Source organism: Alligator sinensis, unplaced genomic scaffold, assembly GCF_000455745.1.
Source record: "Alligator sinensis unplaced genomic scaffold, ASM45574v1 scaffold512_1, whole genome shotgun sequence".
NCBI classification, from domain to species: domain Eukaryota; kingdom Metazoa; phylum Chordata; order Crocodylia; family Alligatoridae; genus Alligator; species Alligator sinensis.
In genome coordinates, this window is record NW_005842063.1 from 1679831 (window position 1) to 1704573 (window position 24743).

At 41.1% G+C, this 24743-nt stretch overlaps 1 protein-coding gene across 26 annotated transcripts in view; it reads left to right on the forward strand.

Moving 5' to 3' along the window:
- Positions 1-24743, forward strand: part of EIF4G3 (eukaryotic translation initiation factor 4 gamma 3) — a 172118-nt gene that overhangs the window by 70238 nt on the left and 77137 nt on the right. For 12 of the 26 annotated variants that reach the window (XR_003093961.1, XR_003093962.1, XR_003093963.1 and 9 more), the window contains 3 exons: positions 10767-10862; positions 12187-12300; positions 16435-16467. The exons of 3 other annotated variants lie outside the window; for them this stretch is intronic. Coding sequence is in view for 20 of the 23 variants with exons in the window: in XM_025203615.1 (XP_025059400.1) it covers positions 10767-10862; positions 12187-12300; positions 16435-16467 (243 nt within the window). In the remaining 3 variants the exon portion in view is untranslated. Of the gene's footprint in view, positions 1-5810; positions 5823-7262; positions 7378-10766; positions 10863-12186; positions 12301-16434; positions 16468-24743 lie in introns of those variants that run through there. 11 more of the 26 variants (XM_025203621.1, XM_025203618.1, XM_025203616.1 and 8 more) reach the window with 7 other exon arrangements.

Here is a 24743-nt window from a genome sequence, read left to right on the forward strand (position 1 = left end):
AGCAGATGCTACAAAGGGAATAGAGAGTCAGGTGCTGGGATCATGCAGTTACCTCCTCTGTTGTCACAGAGAACTGAACATGGCAGGCAATAGGGTCATGGGGATGCATCCTCCGCTGCTGTGGCTGGACCATACCACTGTGGGCCACGTTCAGCCTCTTCACAGGCCGGATCTGTGCCATGGGCCATAGGTTGCCGACCCCGGAGCTGCACAGACAACCTGACAACCCTGTTGCAAACCTACCAGACACATTGCCCCAAAACACTAAGAATACCCTAACTTGCCACAAGTATAAAGCGGGGGGATGAGAGTACTGTCAGTGCCCTGCCCCTGCAAGGACAGCAGTGGTTTGTTAAAATACAGTTGGAAGGGCCAAGAAAGATACCTCCCAGTATACCAATGGGAGCCAACCTTTTTGGTAACAAATTAGCCCCATGCCCTCCTTCAGTGCCATTATGATTCCCTTCCCTGCCTGATCTGCTGCTCTGCTCTCTTCCCCCTCCCCAGTCTGCTTTCTGCTTCCTGCTGTATCTCCTGCCGTGCTGCCTGTCCCCTCCCCAGTCTGCTGAATACCACGCACAGAGGCTGCCTGTGGCCACTCCTACTATATCCATATAGTTAAATCATGGGAGACTGTAAAGGGCTGGTAAAGAGCTCATCAGGAAGGTGAAACTCTGGCACAGATTTGACAGCCCAAGTTAAGAAGCTTCAAAGGAATTAAGATGACAATGGCTGTGCCAGCAACTGGAGGTGAAATTATCTAGTTGGTTCTATTCAAGCCGGGATGTTTGACTCCTCCTTAAGGCTGAGCCTATGGTACTAAACCCATATACGCCCTCCTGGGTATATAAAACCCTTATCGAGCTTAGTCGACAGAAGAGGATAGAACAGCTGACCAGAGAGGCTGCTCTACACTTGTGAAAAAGCTTCCAGGCTGAAGAGATGTGATTTAGATGCAAAGGGAATATGCGGCAAGCAGTGCAGGCTGTTTCTCTGTACTCAAGAGATGGCGAATATTCTAGATACGCAGAAGCTACACAGAGAGAATTGAAACTTTGATAAGGAAATACACAGCTAGGATCCTTTTTTTTTTCTTTGCTTTTAACTCTGCCCCTGTTTGTTCTGTATCCTTGGATGAAAAAATAAATAATGCTTTGCTTCAAGTCACTTGAATCAGCTGCTGTCTTAGGCTCCCGAAGGGAATCCTCCAGCAGGGTCCACAACCCAGCTGGACCTGTTGAAGTGCCAAGGGCCTGTCATCTAGATCCTGGGCTAAGTGTGGTTGAGACTCCAAGAAGAGACAGCAGTGCAGTTAGGTTGGTAACCTTGACACGCATTGTTTGGAGGGCACTGATTTGAAAAGGCCCGTGAATTTAGGTTTTACCGAAATCTTCAGAATGCGCACAGTACTCTTATTCTTTGCTGTCTTGCCATTTCAAAACCTTGAAGCTGCATAATGGATTAGATGCACAGAGTTTACTCCCATTTTGCAAGGTTTCACATTTCAGCAATTTCAAATGACACTGGTTGAAAACAGTATTTGTACTGTCAGCTTTGACTTGACCAGCCTCCCCTTTGAAAGCTGTTACATTTTCTAGAACCGAAAGACCTTTTAATCTACATAACCAGCAAAACCTCACAGAAATTACTACTATAATTGCACCATTGGTTTTAATGGGACTTTGCATAGTCAGAATAATACAAAAAAATCTATGAAAAGATACTACTAAAGGATAATATTAAAGTTGCTGGAGCATCTTGTGGATTAAAAATATTGGCTTGTAAACTTTTGGCAATAGGCATCTCCATGTGTTAATTTTATTACCTAGCATCTCATTGCCGTCAGTGTGTTGCTGATCTGAATGCTGATTTCAACATCTCTAGAAGAATAACTTGCAAGTGAGCTGCTGAGAAAGTATTAAATATTTGAGGCATTTTATATAACAAATTATTTTATTTTCTGAGCCATTTTTTTTACTCTCCTTAGAGCAGAATTATTCAACAGATTGTGTTAAAAGAACCCGTTTCTTCTCTATTGCTAAAATGTCATAGAATCATAGAAGTAGGGTCGGAAGGGACCTTGTAGATCTTCAAGTCTGACTCCCTGCCTGGGCAGGAGAGAAACTAGGCTCAAGTGACCCCAGCCATGTAGGCATCAAGCCGCTTCTTAAAGACCCCCGGAGTAGGAGCCAGCACCACTTCCCTTGCAAGTTGGTTCCAGATCACTCACATTTTTGATAGTATAAAAAAAAGATACAAGATATTGACAGACCACTCTAAATAAATCTTGGTCCTTCAAGGACTGTGGCACTGATGTTAAGGGCTCACGGTTAGGTGTACAAATACCTACAGATGATTCACAAAATAAACCCAGAAAACGGATCAAGACAAACAGGAACGTGTGTTTTCCCAGGGACAGGTAACAGCGACACACCTTGTACCACAGCTACTTGTCCCCAGGGAATACCCATGCCATGCGAGCTCTGGTCCACAGCAGGTTACCCTGGATGGAGGAGGGGAGGCTGGGGCCAGCAACTGTGCTGGTCCCAGGAGCCTTACCTGGGGACCTGAGGACCTCAGGGACCTGCAGCTGTGGCACTCCTGCAGCAGGAAGCCTGGCTGACAGCTGGAGCATGGACCCAGCCAGCCAGGCTCCAGTTTTGGGCAGCATGTGCTGCTGCCGTGCACTGCCTCGTTTTTTTTGGCGTGGGTTTCCTCTCGGGGTCTAAAAAACACCCCCTGCGCTGCAAAGTAGCAGCACAGGGAACACCTGCACGTGTGCTGTGTAGCACTGCAGACAGGTCTGCAGCACCATGTCTGTGCTCATCTGGACGCGTCCAGAGATTTCAAATAAGAATCCAGAGTGTCAAAAACATTGTGACCTGAAGTCAGGCAAAAGGCAGGGTCGATTTGCCCCTTAGACAAACTAAATCAGCATAGCATAAGCTTTCGTAAGCAGCGGCTGGCTTCGTCAGATGCTGTGAATGGTAGGAGGAGAACATAGGGCTCCTTATTCCCGGTCATGTGCTAAAACTGCACGTCCTTGTGTCACTCCTGCAAATATAGAACCGCATGAACCTGTTACTTTCCATAGTCGACGTAGGAATCAAGAAACAGTATGATCAAAGTGACTTCCTTCTGAAGCGCACTGCGCTGGCTAGTGATGGCCATACGTTCCCAGAGCAGCACCTCTCTGCTAGGGGATTTAATGTCAGTTGTACCCCGAGAGCTGTTTTCCCCGCGCTGCTGTGAGCAGGAAGCAAAGGAGCAGTGTGACTCAGCTTTTTCTCCTGACCCTGTCTGATGCGTGTGCTTTGCCTGTTTATTCCCAGTACAGTCAGTACTGGGGGAGTCACATTACACAGCAGGCGTCGTGTTTATTAACGAGTGCAGTAACAATCTAAAAATAACTTTCTTCGCTGTTTGGCAAAGTGAGTCGCATCGAGATGGAAAATCCACACAGAAAATAGTCACCGAGGGTTTTCACTAGCAAGTCATTTGGATACATAAACACTCAAATATTATTTCCTTATTCCATAGAGAGTCGCATTTCAGAAGTGAAATGACAGAGTAGAATACTTGGAGGAAGGCAAATTGCTCTGATTAGAAAATGGACCTGCTCAGCAGCCCTCCGTTCCACCGCAGCTCAAGGTGCTGTAATTGCAGAGCTACAGGGGTTTCAAGGCCATCATTTTCATGCTTATGAACCAACATCCTTATATGCAGCAATATTTGCTTCCTCTCCTCCTCCTCTGCAATAATGTATTCTAAGGAATTTTGAATTTGTTTCATCACTGCTCTCTTTATTCGTCCACCTCTTTCTCAGAGTTTCAGCCACAGTGCATAAAAGCTGCCTGTCTCCCAGTGTGACTGAATATGATTATAATTACTCCATGCACCTATTTAGGTGCCTGGCAGAGAAGAACTCTCTGAAGGCTTCAATATACGTAATAATTTTAATCAGCTTATTTGTCTGAAAAGCTGTGGATCATGATGATTTATTCCGTTTGGCATTTTAAAGTTTTCAGTAACATACAGTTGATGCTATATATAAACCTTGTGCCCAAAATCATAAAAAAAAAAAAAAGTCTAAAAAGAGAAAAATTAATTACAGATAAATGTTTAAAGGAAACCTAATTTGTGCCATCCAGAAAGTTTGCAGAGTAAGAAGCCGTTGTCACCATGGAATAGCTGAATACATTTGTTCAGGTAATAGTTATTGTCCTTGCTAAGCGGTCATAATAAACCTATCATCTTAGGTCAACATCTGTTTCTGAGCCTCACACTTCAGGTATCCACTGAATGCATGAGATACCAACAAGTTACATTTTCCACCATGCTTTGTAAGAGCGTACTAGTTACAAGAAGCCTTTTTAGGATTAATACATACACTTAATTATTTAAATAAAGCGTGGTTCTTGTAACATTAAGTATCAAAACAAATTTATTATTAGAATATATTTGCCAGCACTGGCCCGTACACCACTAGTATTAACATTGGCATCACTTTTCAGCAAGGTGGTTACCCTGAGTACTAGACTTAGAAATGCCCATTGTAAGGTCTTTAAATTGTTTCAGAGTTTATTCCTGGCAATATATGCTTTGTGTTGTGCGATCCTTTTAATCTCCCCACTTCCCCCTTACTGTTTAGCTGTAGTTTTGCTTCAAAGGCACAAATGTCTTTGTTATGTATAACAGATATATAGATATATATAGATATAAAATATATCTATATAGAAATATATATATCCAAATTTTAGGTTATTGTTATACTCCGATTAAAGAACCCTTCTTCCAGACTGGGCCTCAGAGCTTAATTCTTAGCCGGAAATGCACTCAATTAACAGTCAGTCCACTACAAACTGGTATCCAAACCCGTTAGGCTCTAGTCTCGGACAGAGTGAGATCCTACCACAGTGTTGTTTGAATGATCAAACAGAAACTAGATGCAAAATTAGGCAATTGGGGTGTAGATAAGGCTGCTTGAAGCTGCCCCACAAATTATCTTTTTCTAACACATTGGTTGGGGAGCAAATGGGAGTCAGAAAATCCCTTGAATGAAAGCAAGGGGATGAGTAATGACTGTTGTGGACTTTTCTCTGCTGTCAGACACTGTGGGAGTACCAAACACCCAATTCAGTATCGTCAGGAGCCCTGCCCTCTGCTGCGAGTGACATGGGTGTCTAACCAGCTGGCTTCTGAATGAATGCCATCAGTAATTACTGTCACAGGCACTTCTTCTGCATGCCTGCCATCCCCTAATGGGCTTCAAAGGGCAACATTAGACCCAAACTGCCTCTGTTGGGCTGATGACTAAACCAAGCCCTTTTCAATAAATAAATAAATAAAGATTGGCCAGACATAAGTCACCTGGAGGGTATTGGCCATGTAGTTTCCTAAAACAGCCATTCTCAACCTTTTCAATCCCACCGTTCCTCATGGTCTACCTCTACCTGCTGCCCCACAGCCCATATCCCCCTGCACACCCTTCCTATCCCGCAACTCCCTGCTCAGCTCCTGTCCCCTAGCCAGTCTTCCCAACCTCATGCACAGCCTCACAGCCTTCCTCCTTCCTGTACAGTCTTCTTGTCAGACATGCCGTGGAGATAACTCCACTTAGATCTGGATGTTCGTTCTCTGCAGTGGAAGTGGCACAACTGCTCTGCTGTTTCCTTCTCCGGAGGTAGCATGTACAGAGCAAGAGCACTCCAGTGTCTGTCGCACTGACTGGAGCCACCAGAGTATTTGTCAAGCCCCCACCCCCTCAACACCTATGCGGTCCACTGTTTGAGAACCCGTGCGCTAGAAGAGCAAGCACCTGGGTAAATTAAAAATCAGCTCTGGACAATTTGGGGACCACTTGGAGCCTCTGTAAGTAACTTGAGCATAGTAATGGTGGGGTAGCAGAGCTCACAGGGGCTTGTGGTATGGCTTTAACTCACCTCTTTGTAGAGGAGCCATTGTGTTTTCCTAAATTGCTATGCTGTCTGTGTTTTTCCACCGCATATTGGTGCTGAGGTACACATTAGAAATCCCTAGAGCAGGTAGAAATCTTACCTTTGACATTTGGATTGGGAGGGAGAAGAAGCGAAAAATGTTTCTTACAGAGAAGAGCAGAACAAATGGGGAACTTTGTGGGATTGGTAGAGTTTTGTCACCTCTGTTTTATTTTCATTGTGCAAAACTAGTAGTTTAGCTGCTGGGCTTTTTATGCAGCTGTTTCAAGGTTTGGGGCCTTGTTTTAACCTACCGTAGTTTTCACTTCCAATCCCTATGCCAGTTAATTTGGTGGGAGTTAATCAAAATGTGCCATCAGCCTAGATTTCTGTCTCCTCATCTGGGTCCTTGCTTATGCTGCTTGCCTGCTCCACCATCATTTTTCCCCTCCTGTCCTTTTTTTGGACAGGCCATGCAAAATCCTGGAGTGGTGCCTGTGCCCCCTCCCTAAGACTCCACAATATGATGTCTCAACTGATCTTTGATATTGATTCAGCTCCGCACTGGCATCAGTGAAGGTAACCTGCTTTTTAAATACATATTTTTAAAATTACTTTAATTGGCTGCTCTGCTGTAAGCAACCAAAAGATTTTAAAGGAGTAATGTGTATCTACCTTGCTGTCTCTAAAGAGATGAATCAATATCAGAAGGTCTAACCTATCCCAGTGGGAGGCCTGGGCAGTAGTGGAGACTTGTCAGAATTGCAGTCATAAGCCAGGATGCAAGCATTGCTTTGGGGAGATAGCACGATTGCCAGAAAAAGGACTTGAGGGACAAAGAAGAAAGCTATGAGAGATGCCAAAGAGGAATCTAGTGGCTTGGGGCAGGGGGAGTGCAGGGACACTAGCACGAATGTTTAACCAACATGATCTGCCAAAGCCATTCTCCACTTTCCTACAGCACATCAACATAAGCAGCTGTGGCCCCAGGGAAAGGTGTGTACATCAGAAGGGGTCCTGCATTTCAAATCAGAATGCCTATATAACTTCTTAAATGCTGCTTAAAGTGACTTAATTATATATTTTGTGGGTTGGCATAGAGCAGAGATTCACAGTCAGGGTCCCATGGCACCCTGGGGTGGCTTGAGATTCTCTTGAGGTGCCTTGGGGGACCACACAGTCTTAGCACTGTTAGGTGTGCATACATGATTTACATGATCAACCCAAAGATTTCAAATGGGAACCCCTAGTATCAAAAATCTTCTGATATGTTGTAGGTTTTCTGAGTTTCTGCAACTGAAGAATCACTGTATTATTTTTCTGTAGTCAGAAAACAAGTGAAAACGAAGTGCTGGCATTTTCTGAAGGGTGCCTTAAGCCTATCGAGGGGTGCCTGGAGTCTAAAAGCATTGAAAACCACTGGCATAGAGGTTGGTTACAGGTGGGCATTAAACCCTGGTATGTGTATTTGTTGAGAGATGATTTGGATTCAGGAGAGAGGGGGGGTTTATGTTAGAATACACCTTTCATGAAAACTGGTATAATTTTTACCAGCATTTCATTCAGTCACGTAAGATGGCTTGTGCCCCTGAATACGGGGTCTGCCCTATGCTTGAGGCTCTTGTACCGCTAAATGCATTTCATGCAGTTTCAAAAGCAAAGCAAAGACTCAGGAACAAATTGGGAACTGTACAATCACTTCTGAATCACGTACTTACTTTTACTAAAGGTGCAATTTTAGCCATTTCTTTGACTTCTGAGCAATACAGAAATGTGGTAGAAAATCCTGTTTTCTTCATTGTTTAATAAGACTGGAGCACTTGCAAGTTAATATGTGTTTCTGAGTGTCACTGAAGATATTCATTCACTAGTGGATCAGAGTTAGTATCTGAACTTGATCTGAGACAGCAGAATTGGGAAGTGCTGCAGAAGAAGGTTTCTTGTCTTATGTCTGGGATGGGTGTTGCCTTATTTTGAAGTCAAACCCACTGCCCCCTGAGCCAAAAAGGAATACTTACTTGCTTCAGACGCTGAATATTCAGACTCATTAAATACATTTCTGTATGTTTCATGTTAGCTTATGATTAGAAGAGGATGTAGGGACTTCACCCCAGGCTGAAAAATTACACAAGAAGTGTTTGAAGCCCCTGGTCCAGGCCAGTCTTTGTGAGGTGTAAAAGCAGCTTAACATTTTATCTTGCTCCTTTTTCCTGTAAAGAAAAACAGAGAAACTAGCCTTTTTGTGCCTAACAGTGTGCCCCTTCTAATGAAGGTCTTCGCTGTGATAATCTAATACCTCTTTATGAAAGATACAAGAGAGAGGGAATTGTTCTGTAGTAATAGTGTTAGTATTATTAGGTATCTCTTGCAAAGCACAGCCTGTCCCAAAAAGCATAGTTCAAATTTGGCATGCTACAAGTTAATTAAATATGGGAATGGGTGAGAAAATAGAGGGGTGACAGCAAAGCCCATAGTTCTGCTATGACATAAACACACTGTAATCTTTAGTTCTGTTTCTTTTATTTCTTTTGTTTTACGGGGTGGGCTTGGCTCACTCTGAATTTTCGAGGCTCTCCTGTGAGAGAGTTTAATTCTCGGGGAGGGTTTTTATTTCTTTCTTATTTGTGAGGTAAGGATAGGGGTGAGGCAGGGAGGACTTCCCAAACCCCGGTGGAAGTCTGGAAAAGATTCCTAGATCAAGGGTAATGTCATAGCTGGAGCGGAGCAAGCAGGGAGGTGATTGCAAAAGAAAGACCAAGCCTGAGGTGTACGTAAGTGCTACATGAGTCAAGGTCAGGAAGTTTGAATTTAATGTACAGTGCATGGGAGCCAGTGAAGTGGCTCAAAGGCTATATCTACCTTAGAGAGTTTTACTAAAAGAATGTGTGCTGTTCTTAATCCCAGTTCAGTTTATTCAGGCTGTATCCATGACTCTTCTTTAATCCCTTTAATTCATTCTCCTGTTTAAAACCTATGTTAGGATGTATCCCCATCTTTTAAAGACCGTCTGCCTCGCAACTGAAAGCTAGCCAGTGCTGGTTGGCCTGATGGTGCTCGTTAGCACAGTGTTATTTCAGACTCAGTTGGCTGAAAGGCATTTAGTACTGATTCTTCTGGTACTTGGTGCTGTTTCCACAACACTTCCTGCTCAGTTTGCCTAAGCAGATCTTGAGACTGTTAGATCGTTGTGTACCAGGGCACGGTGCTGCCTTTGGAGTAGTGGAACTGTCAGGCCTATTTTATAGCACATTGTTGATGGGGTTTCTTATTATAATATAGTTAATATATTTGACATGTTTAAGAAATTAACATTTGTTTAATTTTAGTCATAGAACTTAGTCTGATAATTAAAAATTGATTAGTCAAATCAAATGCAGCATTGTATAACTCAAAGATGCTCTGAGATGTGCCTGAGGGTTAGTATACTTGAACCCTCCTTTATTTGTCATATAATGGATTGAAACAAAGTTGCCTTCATTATTTTGTAAATCTAATTCTGAATGTCAGTGTAAAGAATATGAAATGCAGAGACCAGGTTGGCTCCTGTAGAGTAACTGAAGCTTGCAGCATGAATAGATGGTAACTTCACATGCAAGCAAAGCAAGGCACTTCAAAAATGTTATTTATCTTTAGATAGACCGTGCTGTTCCAATTATAAACTAACCCTACATATAAGTTGACCCTACATTTTGAGGTTATGTTTTAGGCGGGGGGAAAGCAGCTTTTTCCCCTGAATATAAGCTGTTGTCTGTAGAAAAGGCCTTGAACTATTTCCCTTGTAGAATCTCATGGGGGAATTGGATAACCAGAGAAAGGACCTAAAGGGTTAAATGCACCGAAAATACTAAAATAAAACTTAGAGAGCATCATCTATACCAAAGATAACTTTGCCCAGGCTCATCATATTGTCTTTTTGTGTTTACCCTAAAACTCCATGGGACTGTATAGCAAGGTGAATACTTTAGTCAAATGGAAATCGTTTATGGACTTAAACAATGGCAGACCCTTATTAAAGGGCCAAATTTGAATCGCATTTCTGGATTCAGACTTAATTGGCATGTAAAGCTAAAACCCTGGATCCAAACTGCCGTGGCCTTTAGGAGATTTTATGGTTCTCTTTGAGGTAAAGAAAAGTACTTATAATCAGAACAATGCAGTACTATTTAAAGATGAACACTATTTCTGAAAGGTAGTATTTCTGTGCTTCAGGCGTTACTGAGACCTGATTCATTCTGTTTGAAATGAACTCATGTTCATCCTTTGACTTCTGCTCAACTTCAGACTAACACTGCTAACTACCTCTCTCATAGCTCCAGTGAAATGGATGACAGGTCACATCAGCTGAGGCCAGCCAGCCCCATGTGCCTGCCTGTCTCCTGAAAACTTTAAAAAGATTATTTGTGTTAGCTGTATGCTAGTTTGTTTCTTGTCATCTGTCATTATTCTGGAGCAATTGTCAATCATACATTACTATTCCAGGTTTTCCTGGCAGTTTTGTTCAGAATAGAATTAAAATCAGTACATATGCCAGTAGATGCAAACAATACAGTATTTTTAAGTTAATATGTGCTCTTTGTTATCGTCTCCTCGGCTGAGGTTTTTAAGATAACTAATGTGGTATTGTATGTGCCATATAGATAAACTAGTAGGAGTCTAATCTGAATAGTCGAGGAATCCCTCTCTTTCTCAGCAGTAATCACGAGGGCTGTCTATCTGTGGTTCTTATCTCAACTGTAATCACCAGTCCATCCAGTAATGTGTATTGGTGACTTTAATTTACTTCTCTAGATTAATTATTTGACATATTAACATGTTTTTGTTCTCTGGCAGGCTCCGTACCCCTCAGGACAGAATGCAGCTCCAACCACGTTGGTGTACCCCCAAGCCCCTCAAACAATGAACACACAGCCTCAAACGCGCTCTCCGGTAAGGGAACGTGTGTTTGCTCTACCTTCTGTCCTTTCTTTCTTGTTCGTGTGTGTCTGTGTGCGTGTACAGTACCTTACCAGTTCTCTGAAAAGTGTTTTACTGACCTCTGGAAGTCAGTTCCAAATAGCAAGTCCTTATTGCATTTTTAGACCCTTTCTTCTAAAGTAGCTTTTCAGAAAAGAAAACGACGGAGGGATTCTCATCTACTTCCAAATTGCTTGATTTATTTTTAGTAGTTGCGTTCAAGTTCATCTCTTTTTAGAACTTAGATTCATTATCAGTCTTTCTCTTTGTCTCACTTTTTTTCTTTAAAGAAATATTTGATAAAGTGACAGAACAAAGAAAGATCAGTAAATGACTACAAATCTCCACCGCAGCACTCAGTCTCCAGCGGCCCAGGGAACAGTACTTCTGAACCAGTGTCACTGGATCAGTTCTAGCCATTTAATAGATCATTGTATGTACATGCAACATAATATGGAGTTTCTTAGACTCAAAACCTTTTTGTGATGAGCCCCTTGTCTTCAAACTTTGGACTTTGTTGTCCTCCATAACCTTCTTTTTTGCATATTGTAATACTGTTCTGCTGTTGTAGGACTTTGGTTCCCTCAACCAGCCTCTTGTTTGGGAAATCTGTGCTTATAGTGCAGTTCCTCCTGATGTTAGGAAGCTCTCCTGCAGCATCACCTGCTTCTTCCTACTTTTGGAAGCAGGATAGATCATCTCCACATTACCTAAAGCCTCAGCTAGCCCAGGGAGCAGCAGTCCCCGTGTCTCTTGTGAATCTACCTTACCTGCATCATAACACTCTGGTTACATATGAAATCACTGCACCATCCCCAGCACTCTTCTCTGTTTAGAGTGAGATGAATGCTGCTGAAGGATGGCACCTGGAAGCCTTTGAGATAGAAGTCTTCCGTTTATCCGCATAAAAGGTATAGTACAGGGCAAGCTTCCCCCATATATAAGCCTATCAGTGTACCTTACCCCTCTTTTGGAAGCGTCACCTCTAGGAGAAAAGTTAGTCTTTGAAGCTTGTTGACCTCTGTGCTGAGAGCGCCAATTAATGCCAGTTTTTATGGTGTTTTTGTGGTGTGAGCAGCTTCGTGTTTGTAACTGGACAGAGACCTCCCAACTCATTAGTCCAAATTCTAATCAGTAATATGGGCTATTGATGGTAAAAAAAAATCTTTTCTCAGTAAGTATAATCAATCATCTTCTTTATCTCTAGTTGTTGCAAAGCAAAAGTAAATTTACATGGTTAGAACTTGGAGCAAAACCTGACTGAAGAGCCGCATCTCTAAACCAGTTTTCTTGACAGCCCAGCAGAACAGTGCCAATACATTGCACAGACAACTGGAAGAGGAGGAAGGTTTTGGAACAGAGTCCGGTTTACAGGTCCCTGGCTGGAAGAGGCTGGATAAAATACTGCATTGTAAGCAATATAACAAACTGTACTCCTTCTTGCAGGCAATTGTGCCTATGGCACTGTTTTTTCATTTGTTTGGTTCCTTTTGGTTTTGGGTTTGTTTTGGGAGTTTTTTGCCTTTTTTTTCCTTTCTTTTTTTTTTTCTTTTTTTTTTTTATTATTTTTTATTTTTTAACCACATCTTTTTGTTGGCTGATCTACAGAAATGCACTGATTTGCTTCTTTGTTAAAAGCATGAGATACCGTGGCAGTTTCTGCCAGGTTAAAATGATGAAAGAAAGATTTGGGAGGGTCTGATTTTTCACAACATAGATAGGAAGAATTTGGGTTTACGCTTCAAGAATGACACTCAGAAAAATTATCTGAAAATTTATAAAATTTTATAGATGTTTTATCCCATTATTAGAGGAAATATTGAGCTGGAATTTGCCTGCAGTTGTCAGCCATCTTTCTGTGGTCATAAACTATTTTTTCAACTATGATATATGCAGTTTTTTCCATCTGCTCTGCTAGTGACCATTATCACCCCATTACTAAAAATCGCACATATAACATTTCATTACACCTTTCCCACCCCCCCACCCCCAAAACAAATGCAAGACTAGTTGGTCCTCTCCTACTCTTGCATTTTGTTCTGGGGTTTTATTTACTCTTATTTTTTACTTTTTTTTTTTTTTTGTACTCGAGGGGAGGGTAACGAGGGGATGAGGAAGGTGGCAAGGTAACTCCTTTGCCACCCTGGGCTTCCATAGTGTAGTGTAGTCGATCACTCAGCTGGTGAGGACACATAGACTGTTTCACTAATAAAGTGATCCTAACAGGGCTTCTTGGAGCAGCCAAGGCTTACTCCATTCTATTTATGCATTAAAGGGCCATTGGCAATTGCATAATATAGGCTTTTCTGTTCTTTCCTGGACAGCTGCCTTTGCAATCCAGCTGGCTTCATATAATTTCCCACTAGATTTTGTAGTGTCATTTCTGTTTGATACCTAGAACATCAAAGTTCAGTTCCAGTTTGGGGAAAGATTTTTTTTTTAAGACTGTCAGCCCAAGTATAATTAACAGTTTACTCCCATTTCGTATTGTCAGTCCCAGCCCTCATCACTAATCTAGTTAAAAGCCATTTTTGTCCAACCTGGAGGATGTGCTGAAAGACACAGTCTGAGAAGGGTATCCAGTAGGTGCTGTACTAAACCATAAGAAGTGGTTATTTTCAGATGACTTGGTGCAATGTACCAGATCACTGTCGACATATAGAACATGCCCAGTTGCCAGCTGTGCACAAGAGGTTTTGTGAGCAAGACCAATAAGCATGTGGGGATCCAGTTTTCACAGAAGGCTGTTTTCCTTTATATCTACTATGTTCATCTGAAAGAAAAAACAAAATGTCTATTTTTAATCTGAGCCAGCAGTGACTACAGTTTGTTCTGTTGCTTACAGCTACCAAAAGGAATTTGATCAACCAGGATTCTAAAATTTTATAGCCAATGGTGACCAGTGCAAAACAGACTAGGGGATTTTTTTCACTAACTTTGAGGTTTCATTTTATTTATTTTTCCTCGTAACATGTATTACATTTTACTCCTGGAATATATATTTGGCTTCAGTGTTCATAAGATGTAAATTTCCAACTCTTATTTTAGAGCTGATAAAATAAAACTCGCCTGTGGCACAGTGAAAAGACAGGTACTTCAGATCTCATGTTGATCAACCTAGAGTTCTGCATCCCACAGTTACCTTTTGTAGTGTTTTTTAAACAAATTACTACTTCCTCTTTCTTTGGTGGATAAACATAGAACTTGTAGCCCATCAGGAAAGGTTTATGTTGGTGCCCTCTGTATGTCAGGGGAAGACTAACCCTTTTTTGTCACACGTGAGACGGAGGAAATAAAACCCAGACCGCTTTTGAGGAGTTCTTCCTGTGCACAAACTTACTTGCATTGAAATTAATGTATTCCCTTCTTAAATTCATCATAGTCACCACTTCCCACTGGGCTAGAAGGATCAGTTAAGCCACTGTCCTCTCTACAAATAAAGGTTTGGGAGATGGGTAGAAGCTGTTGTGTACTGGTGCCTCTGTAAACTGTTGGTGATATAACTGAAATTTTAGTTTTTTGTTCCGATGAGTTGAAATTGCTCACTTCAAGAAACTGAGGCTTAGTGGAAATGTTGCAGAGAAGATTGTTTAGAGAGGAAGAACTGTTTATAGTTTATGAATTGATATATAGTCTTATGCTAGAAATAGACTAGGTATACATAGCCTATTTCTTATTCATCTGTAATGCTGAGAAGATATTAGGGGGAGCAAGTGCAGGCTGTAGATTAAATCATGGTATAGATTTCTACATGGACATTTTAAATATAGGCAATTTTAAATAGTCTTAAAAAAAACTTGATTAGAGAATACTTTTGGTTTTGGTTATGTTTTCTTTCTCTTGTATATGATAGTGTTAGGAACATTAAGTAGCAATGACATGGGGCTGTAAACTAAACTCCTCCCCATTTTGCTCCCCACCCCTTTCTTTTTCCTACTTATGGGAAGAAAAACTTAATAGCTGGAAGCCTTTGTTACCTATGAAACAGTTTACCTGGCATGGATGCGTTTTATGATATTTACAGACTTCACCAACAGGTGCCGTTCTCTCCCCTTAATGGTCTTTATTAAATCCTGTTTTAAAACCTATGGTGGCACAGGAGAAGAAAGTGTTATAAATCAGTCTCTGCAAGTACACTATCCATTAGCAGAGTTGTACTGCATGGCTTGCTTTCCTTTAGGCCTTACATTATTGGCAGGGAAAACTAGAACCATACAGAAGTGCCTAGTGATTTTGTTGCTGTGATTAAAAACTCACTGTTGGATCTCGTTTCATAAACTCTGGGCACATCTACACGTTGCCCTATGGCGCTACGACTGTGGGTGCTATGGTGACAGCGATCATGTGAGTCTGCATGTGATCACTAGCTATGTCGCTGTAGCTGTGCGCTCCCCACTTACAGCATGCTGCTACGACGACGTAGCGGGGAGATCTTTGCGTGCGCCACCCATATGGCGCAGTACAGACGGTTATTGTGCCCTGTTTTAGTACTTCCAAAAGGAAGTACTGAAACACGGTGCAGTAACACTGTCGCCATACGGCGACGTGTAGACACACGCTCTAAGTACTTGAGCAGTTATCAATAGATTATCTGTTGTCATTAGAAGGAACATTATAGTTCTGCTGAACATCCTGAGAATTAAGGGATTAAATAGCTAACTTGATTTCTGCTAAGATACCTTTTCATTTTTATTTGTATTTTCCATTTCTTGCATTCATTTTTATTTATATTTTAACAATCAGCTAATTACCAGAAATGCTTTAAATGTTTATCGAGCATGTTAATTCTGAATTAATTTCCCTAGTGTAATGTGAAAGGGTGGGAAGTGGTCTAGTAAAGTGAGCATGGTCCTGGAAACGAGCCGTCGATATACCCTGCACCCTTGGACAAATCAGGGATTAACTTCCCTTTTTCCACATACCCAGCTATAGGATGGGGAAACAATTATGGACCTACCATAGAATCAGGTAGAGAGGGTTATTTTGTTAATGTCTGTAAAATGCTTCAAAGATGAAATGCACTGTGTATGGGCACATTAATGTTAATTAGTCTTGTTTGTCTTGCAGATACACTCATGTATTCTCTATAGTCTGCAAGACATTAGAAGTGCCTACCTGACTGTTATCTGCTGCATAAGCAGAATTGTCCCTTCTCCACACTCTCCAGTACTTCAGAATGAGTTGGAGTCGAACCACTTTTAAGCATCTCTCATTGCCATAATTTTTAAATATTCCGCACTTAGTATTTAAGCTTTTTCTCTGGAGTGTATTGTAAATGTTTGTACTTATTCAGGAGTGTGCCTTGAAGATGACTAGCAGCTTTGGCTGTCTTTCTCCCAGCTCTTGGGCAGCACACTATCCTACAGTGGTGTTAACCTGTTATATCTTAGTACCTGTCTGTCACTGTCCTGCAGCAAAGCTTTGACTGTGTGTGGTCTTTCTTGTGGGTTTATTTTGCATAGAGTGTGACATTTTGGTTGTTGTTGTGGTGTTTCTGACTCTTTGTGCCTTTCCTTTTGTGTTTGTTTCTCCCGCCTTTCCTCAGTTTGCAGCGGGGCCTCGACCTGCCCATCACCAGGTACAGTACCCTTGCCCCTTCATTATCACCCTAAACTAATCTGCTGGTGGTGGGGGGTGCTTGGAGATTATTCACCTACTAATTCAAAGAATGGAGGGGCTTCCTTCATGGGCCAGATCCATTTTAGATACTAGCACCTGCTGTAACCCCAGCTAACAAAATGCAAGGGGATGCTTTGACACCTAATTTATTTCACTGTGCTTATTAACAATCCCACTTACAACATCGGCTTAGCAAAAGAGAAAACATAGAGACTACTGCTAGGTATTTTTTACATCTGCTTGTATTTTGAGACTCCTTGAAATGTGCTAGAAACTTTGGATGGCATTATCAAAGGTAACTAGGGGTTTAGGACACTGACTTAACAGATCTTACTGGGAATTGGGGATTCAAATCCCTTTGGGAATTTTAGCTTTTAAACTCTAAGGCCTTTTAATGATGCATATATGACTTGTTAATTGACAGAGGTTTTGGGGATATGCTGCCCTCTCTGGGTTTTCTGTCACTTGTTTGTTGTATACAGTAACACGTTAGTAATGTTGAATATCTTGGGATCTATGTATTATTTCCAGTGACTAATATAAGCTTTATAGAGAACCACCTAACTGTGATATAATTTAAGTCACTTAAAAAAAAAAGAAAGGAAAATATAAAATCGTTGTGGTATTATCTTTCCAAATATAGAATTTATTGTGAGAAAGAGAAAGATAATACCATTTGCAGCTTAGCTTTAGCTTTTGAATCAAAGGTGGTAACTGTTTTTTCTCTGCTTGAAAAGGCAAGAGGGGAGATATGCAGTCTGTATGAAACTGGAAGGAACTTACACTGTAAAGTTGCTGGAAACATTAAAGTGATCTTTTCACTGTCGTGAAAAACATGAAGGATTGGATCATGGCTTACACAAAGTTTCTGGTGTTGACTTACCATCTTTCAGCTCTCTTGTATTTTATTTCACCCCTACTAAAGTTACTCTTCCCATATACTTGGCATGGAGCAGGGGGAAGATTTTGAGTTTGATCGTTACTGTCTGATGTGTTTTATGAAGACCAGTCTTGCTCCCACTAAAGTGAATGGAGGAAGTGCCATGAGTTCAGTAGCACAAAAACAGCCACTTAGTCAAGAGGGTTTGCCTTACAGGGAGCTATTACACTGGCCTTCTTTCACTCATGATAACTTGAGCAGTACTAGTATAACATAAAATGTGAGGGACTTTTCTGCCTCCCCTGTTGAAAGTGATGGAAGGTAGAAGTACTGTCTAAAGATAACAGGTAAGTCCATTAATGGGTGCAGGTACTGAGAAAATTAGACAGATACCTTTGTTTCTGGCATAGAGAGCAAATTTGGAAGGTACGACTTCTAGAATAGAGAAGACAAAAGAGTTTAGAAAGGAAATAATGATGCGTTGCACTTGCTGTCTCTCATACATACATATGTACCCCATGTAAAGAAGAAATTGTCCTTTAATACTCTTTATGCATAATGTTAAGATCATTTATAGCAGCAGATGGTAAAAATAGACTACAGAATCACTAAAGATCAGTACTTATTCATCTATCCTATAATAGCATTTGTTTAATACTTAGACGTAGGTTCTCAGCTGTACTCTACATGCACTGGGCAGAGCTTTTCACGTGTTTGGGAGAACAGAGCAGGTGGAATAGAAGGGCTGCAGACAAGTTATTTGTGATTCTCTACTCCTGAGGCTGGCTGTATGCTTGGTTTCTAGAGGAGTTTTTATTATGTTAATGCAAAAGGGCCACAGGATTGGAGAGAATCTAACCCTAAACATGGAGATGATATGTGGAAATGTTGTTTGCTCATATTAGGAATCCTGAGACTAACATAAATTGTTATTTCCACATGAACTGAAAAAAATTACATGCCACTTGTTTGCGTGTTCTTTAGTCTAGTGGTATTTTTTTAATTACTCAGTAGTTACTTTTAGATCTTAAATTGAGATCTTTTTAATGAAAAAGATATGTCAAATAATGAAAGTTGCCACAGTGGGCATCAACTTTTGCTACAACAGATAGCTGGAAAAAATAGGATTCTGGTCTTCCAAAACAATATCAGAAAGGACAAGTGTTTATTTTAAATTTAAGTTTTCTGTATCATTATGGGTATGTTGCATCTCTCATTTATTGATTCCATGTACTTTTGAATTGATACGATATGGAGTATTATCTAATGCTCTTTCCTGTAATTTATTATATCATCAGTATGTTGAAATTAGCATGACTTATGTTCTTGAAGGGGATTGGAAACTTTATAAGAATGTATTGAAATAAATATTATGAACTTGTAAGTTCTGACTGTCACACATTTGGATGCTGTAGAAGAAATGGAAGTTCATGTGATTTCATGACCTCTTGTCCAGTTTTAATGTTTTCCAAGTAAACAGTAACCCAAGTCAAGTGAAAATAACTGCCCTGATTCTGACTAGGAGGTTTTTTTAAAGCGTTGCAACTCTACTTTTTAATCCCAGTATTTTACTTGTTAGAGGAACTGTGGCAAAGTTTCACCTTCTGGAATTAGGCAAAATGGCAGTATAACGTGTTTGAAGAATATATCTTTAAAAGCACTGTCAATTTGTGTTTTCCTTTAAATGCCAGAGCCTGTGTTCAAATCAGGGACTCGGACAGAAAAGCCAACCAGGCCATTCTTGCTAGTTTTGATGTTACAGATCTGTAATTTGATGTTCCTCTATTTGTATGTGTGTTTGTTTGTGGAGAATGAGCCATTTTGATGCTTCTGGCCCTGGTTTTTAAAAAGAAAAAAATAGTATTGTGTAGTTTTCTTCTACCCGGAAGTCAGAAATTTAAAGTAGCCTTTAATTTTTTTAAAGACTTTAAAATGGATATTCAGAAAAAGCCAATAGAATTAGAAACAAAAATAAGGCTGAGTATAAACTGAAACATTTTCTTTCCCTTTCTGACATTACTGTCTTCATCGTAAGGCTAATTTCCTAGCTACAGAGCTTTAGTTTGTCCAATTTTAGCTTGAGGTTACTATAGTCTTTGCACAATTTACACAAGTGCTTTTCATGTAATATTGCTTTCAGCCAAGAGCTAGTAAATCTGATCAGAGGCTGTTGCCAAAATCACTTCAATTTTTTTTCCTGTGGCATTTATATTAACAGGCATTTTTTTCTTAAAATCTTACCGTATTCTATTAAGAATCAAGTAGGACTTGTTTGTATTAGCATGGTATTTTTTAACAATAAATATGGTTTATTGGCACTTTTAGATTCATGACAGAGTCTGCCGTCTTCCAGCTGATCAGAACTGTGATGTCAAGAGCTTTCTCTTAGATTAACAAAATGGGGGGAGTAACTCACCTGTAAAGGCATGTCGTTTTACCATGGCTTGTAAATGATTTTCATAAAGTATTTATAGTCCGAGAAGAACCAGAATGCTCCCTCTCTGTCCTGTTCCTTGACTTTCTTTGTCTGCTTCTCCAAAGACCTGCTTGAGAGTCAAGTTAGTAACTGCCCGATAAATTGTCAGCATTATTAGATCAGCAAGGGATTCAGCGTTTCAATAGTGCCGCCATTATCCCATCCCAATGATAAAACGCTATTTTTATATTTTATACTTACAAATATTTATGTACTTTTCAATTGGTTCCATCTCCTTTGTCAGCAACTGTGTGGTTACTTTGCGAGAGTGCTGGCGTGCGCAGCCTCTCCTATGCGGGGTTAGATTGGGAAGCAGGTGGTGGTGAGGTGGGGGGTGTTACTTCCTCTACACTGGGAGTGGCCAGCCTGCAGCACAGGTGCCACACGTGGCATGGGCAGCCTCTGTGTGTGGCACACGGCAGACTGGGGAGGTAGGGGGCAGGGAACAGAAAGAGCAGCGGACTGGGCAGGGATGGGGTCGGAGTGGCACTCTTTAAGAGGCTGCAAGGCTTAATTTGTGGCAATCCTATTACAGTTATCAGTTCATTTGACCAGAAATGGATAGGCAAGTGTCTGATGTGTATTATATCTGAAAGACTAAATAAACATAGCTTGTTCTTGTTACTCCTGCTAGACACAGTTTATGGACACAGGGTAAGGGAGGACAGGATACAATGCAGCATGGGTGCACCAAAAGTAAATTATGCCAGGTCAAGATGATACCTTTGAGCAAATTACTGATTTTCTGGACAGGGAGCACATTGTAGATTCTACCTGCACTTGAGCAAAGCATTTCATATGTTACTCCATGGAAGACTTGGGCAAACTAGAGAAGGAGGAGATTAACACAAGACTTGTGAGGTGGATAAAGGGATTTGTTACAAGGCAGATAAAAGAAACAATGAGTGTGTCTACATGTTCATTTGTGCACCGGAGTTACTGTGCATTACATTTAATACTTGGAGAACCAGGCACTAAATCAATGTGCAGTAACTTGCGCCACTGTGGAGTAGCACCGGCACACAGTTTTAGTGACGTTTACTGTACAGTAGCCTAATAACATTACGCAGTAGCTTATTAGCACGGGTTTTGTCTCATGTAGATGCACCCAGTGTTGAAATGGGAATTATTGTGCTGGAGATGGGTTGCTAGTGGAGGTCTTTGAGGATCAGTCTTGGGACTCCTTATTTAATATTTCCACTCATAATGTTGACACAAAAAATAAGAGTGTGCTGATGAAATATGTTGATGACCGAGTTAGAAAGCATCATTAATACCGGGGAAAATTAGGATATCATATGGGAATGGCTGGAGTAATAAAAACTGGACAAACGGTAGTACAAAATACAAAATCTTGCATTTAAGGCCAGATCCTATTCCATTTACTAGATGACTAGGTGAGGCATAATATCTTTTGGGTGACTAGATCTCTGAATGCAATTCTAATCCATCCTGTTCAAGTCCATGAAAAAGCTGATAATACAGCTGTTTTTCATCTACCCTTTCGTCTGAACTGTAAACACCTTAGAAGAGGTACCAGCAATAGTAGTAGTTCTGGTGGTGGAGAAGGAAGATCCACCCACATTTGCCCAGTGGGCTGGTGGTTAGGCTCTTGTCAGGCAAGTGGGAGACCTGAATTCCCACTTCCCAGGAAGGTGCCGTAACCAGCAGGCTTGAAAGGTATCTTCCATTCCTCATGGTAAAGCTGAGACCGTAACCAGAAGGAGGGAAAACCAGAGGGAGCATGAATCTGTGATCTAGCGCATGGGGCAGTCCTTTGGAAAACAGGGAATCCGTAGTTCTGCTCCCAGTGCTGCTTATGCATTTTATCCAGTAGTTATTTAATGCAAAATGTATAAGTACCTTTCGGAGCAGAAATTCCCTTCTAGTGGACTGCCCTCCCTTCTGGGCTACAAAGTCAGGCTCCGTTTTGCATGTTTTCTTTCTGGCCCCTGTCTCTTGCATCCCTTCCCTCCTCCACAGCCCAGCCTCAGTGAAAGCATCTGGATTTTTTTTTTCTTAATCAAATTGCCCTAAAGTGATTTGAATTGTGAAATGATTGAGGTAGGTAATGTGCAGCCGCAAGTCAGACACCTGGGGATCAAGGCTTTGTACAAACAGTCACACCCAGCATTTTTTGTAGGCGATTCCCTCCTTAGTGCTTATGCGCTCTGGAGGCACACTCGGAGAATATCAGAGTAAGGGACCTACCTGGGTAGAATTGGGGAGCTCTTCTAAGGTGAGACATGCTTTTGGGGCAAAAGACAGCACAGGTTTAGACATCTAGTAGATGGAATAGAAATGGGGCTTGGACTCCAGTGACTAATAAGGATCTCCTCTGTTAGCTGGGAGCTTGGACTCCAGTGGCTAATAAGAATTTCCTCTCTTTGCTGGGAGCTCATTATCTGTAAATGACTGAGAAGGCCAACCTGGGTATACTGGTTGATCATAAGATGACTATGAGCCACCAGTGTGATTGGGCTGTGAAATAGGCAAATGTGATCCTGGAGCGTGCCACAAGAGTTATTTTTCTGTAAGAAAAGGCAGCTTTGATGCTATGGTATAAGGTCCTGATGAGACCTCCTATGGAAGGCTCATACTGGGACAGGTGCAAAGAAAGCCTATTACAATGGTCCAGGGAATGGAGAGCTTGTCTTACAAGAGAAGATAGGAGTCTGGCTTGCTTAACCTAGCAAAATGTTGGCTGAGGGGCAATGAGATTGCTGTCTAGAAGCATAGTGTTTGCCCAAGAATAAATGGGTATGCACTCGTCATGAATAAATTTATGCTTGAAATTTAAAAGATTTCTAGCCATCAGAATAAATCTCTTGAAGAGCCTTTTCATATTAGTTGAGGAGCAAAAAACTACTTTAAAAAAGATGTAGAGCTGTTTACAAAAATGGATATATGCTGTGGTTGCTTGCAGCAGCAAGGGACTGAACCTACTGACCCTGGAAGTTCTTTCCAGTCCTGTGTTCACAGTGAAGCCTAGTATGTGGGGCAGGGTACTAGGACTTGGAAGAATGCCACTGGCCTGTTGAGTGATCTTTGGCAGGTTATTTCCCTCTCTGCCTCAGTCTCCTGATCTGTAAAATGGGCATGATGACACCTGCCTCACTTTGTAAGGATAACAATTCTTAGGTAAGAGCTCTGTATTGTTTACACATACCCTAGATATGGACCTGTTCTATATCTTTTGTTTTTCGTGTAGTTGAGAAGTGATTTTTAATTGAAAAAGAAAAAACAAACCCAATAACGAAGCTGTGATTAAAAGGCTATGTTTGTACTTCCTAAGGAAAAGCATCTTTTTGAGTTTGTGCATTAGAAACATTTGGTTTGAGGCTCAGTGTTTGTAAACATGCTAGACAATATTTTCCAATTTTGTGCAACTATTATTGTAGTATGTCTTTCACGTAAATTAAAGCCTTATTAGGTATAAGGCCTAGGAGGGATTATTTGGGGGTGGTTAAGGAACGGTTGATGGTGTGGAGAATTTCTAACAAGAACATTGCCATGGTTTAGTATTTTGTAAATATTAGCCCTGATAACATAATATGTATACTTTGATGCTCTAGCTATATACATGCACAGTGTCAGCCATCATTTTGAATGTTGTCATTTTTGTCATGGCTGCACTATGTACATTACTATTTGCAGTACTTCTGCCTAATTTATATGCATTTGTATTTGCAAGTCCGTTTGTGGCATTTGAACTGTTAGCAAATCAGAGCTGCACAACAGTGTAATTAAAGAGCAGTTTTGACCATTGGCCGCTTAACTTGGGAGAGGTGAGGAAATGATAGTCTGTAAAATGTTCTAACTAGGACTTACTCATTTTGACCATGGTGGAACCTACATAGAGGTCAAATGAGCTGTTCTCTGCTCTTGTGGATTTCTGCCTTTCTCTAGAATTAAGGGCTTAGTTTTTCATTTGGTAGCATTGCTATAGCTAAAAATAATTCAATTAATTCCTCCAGAGAGCTCTCACTTACAAGCTTTAGAACAAGAGCTATGACCACATTATTTATTACTTGAAGTGGTGGGTTTGATTCCCGTCTCCTACTGCTTTTACATGCACACAGCTTCCTTGATTTCCTAATATCTGTGGTTTTATAAGTAATGAAATCATCTTGCTCTTAACTATCTTCTCCCTGCCCAGAGCTGTAACTGGCTTTTAGATATTTCTGCTACAACAAATAGTTTGCAGTTTCTCAAACCCCGGTGCTCTCCTCGCTGGGGGGCTCATTTTTACTGCAGAATTGCAGAGGGAGACAGCTGTGTAATAGTTAACGAGGCCCAAGCGAGCTTGCTAAATACTCCACGTGCTTTGGAACGCACCGTGTTTTGGTCCAAAGTGCAGTTTCATCCCACCTGTCACAGCGCAGAGAAGAGCCAGCTTGTTTTCCTGGAAGCAGACTGTGTTCAGCATTTCACCCCCGTGACTTGAGACAAGTCGACGTGATCTTTTCGACGCACTGTGTCCTGGTGATTCTCATGAAAATACACCCCCAACTTAGTGCTTTCCAGTTCCATGAGTTTCTTTTGTCCCGTGTCAGTGGTCTGTATTGCATGTTTGCCAACAGGCTTCTTCATTGCTCCTGAGGATGGAGGGACTTTTATTGGAGAATTTTAACATGTCTTTTCCAGTGGCAGGTGACCAGAATCTTATACTTTAAATGTATAAACTGTGTTAATTTTTCTTCACTTGTAGAATCATACCGATTTAGAAGGCTAAAACTCTGGCTAGCCAATTTAGTGATAAAGAGAGATCGACATTCAGTCTCCAGTCCCTTGTTACCATGAATATATACAAAAACTTTTATCTCTCTTATTGGTTATTAGGTTGTTTGATTTCTCCACCCCCCCCCCCCCCCCCACA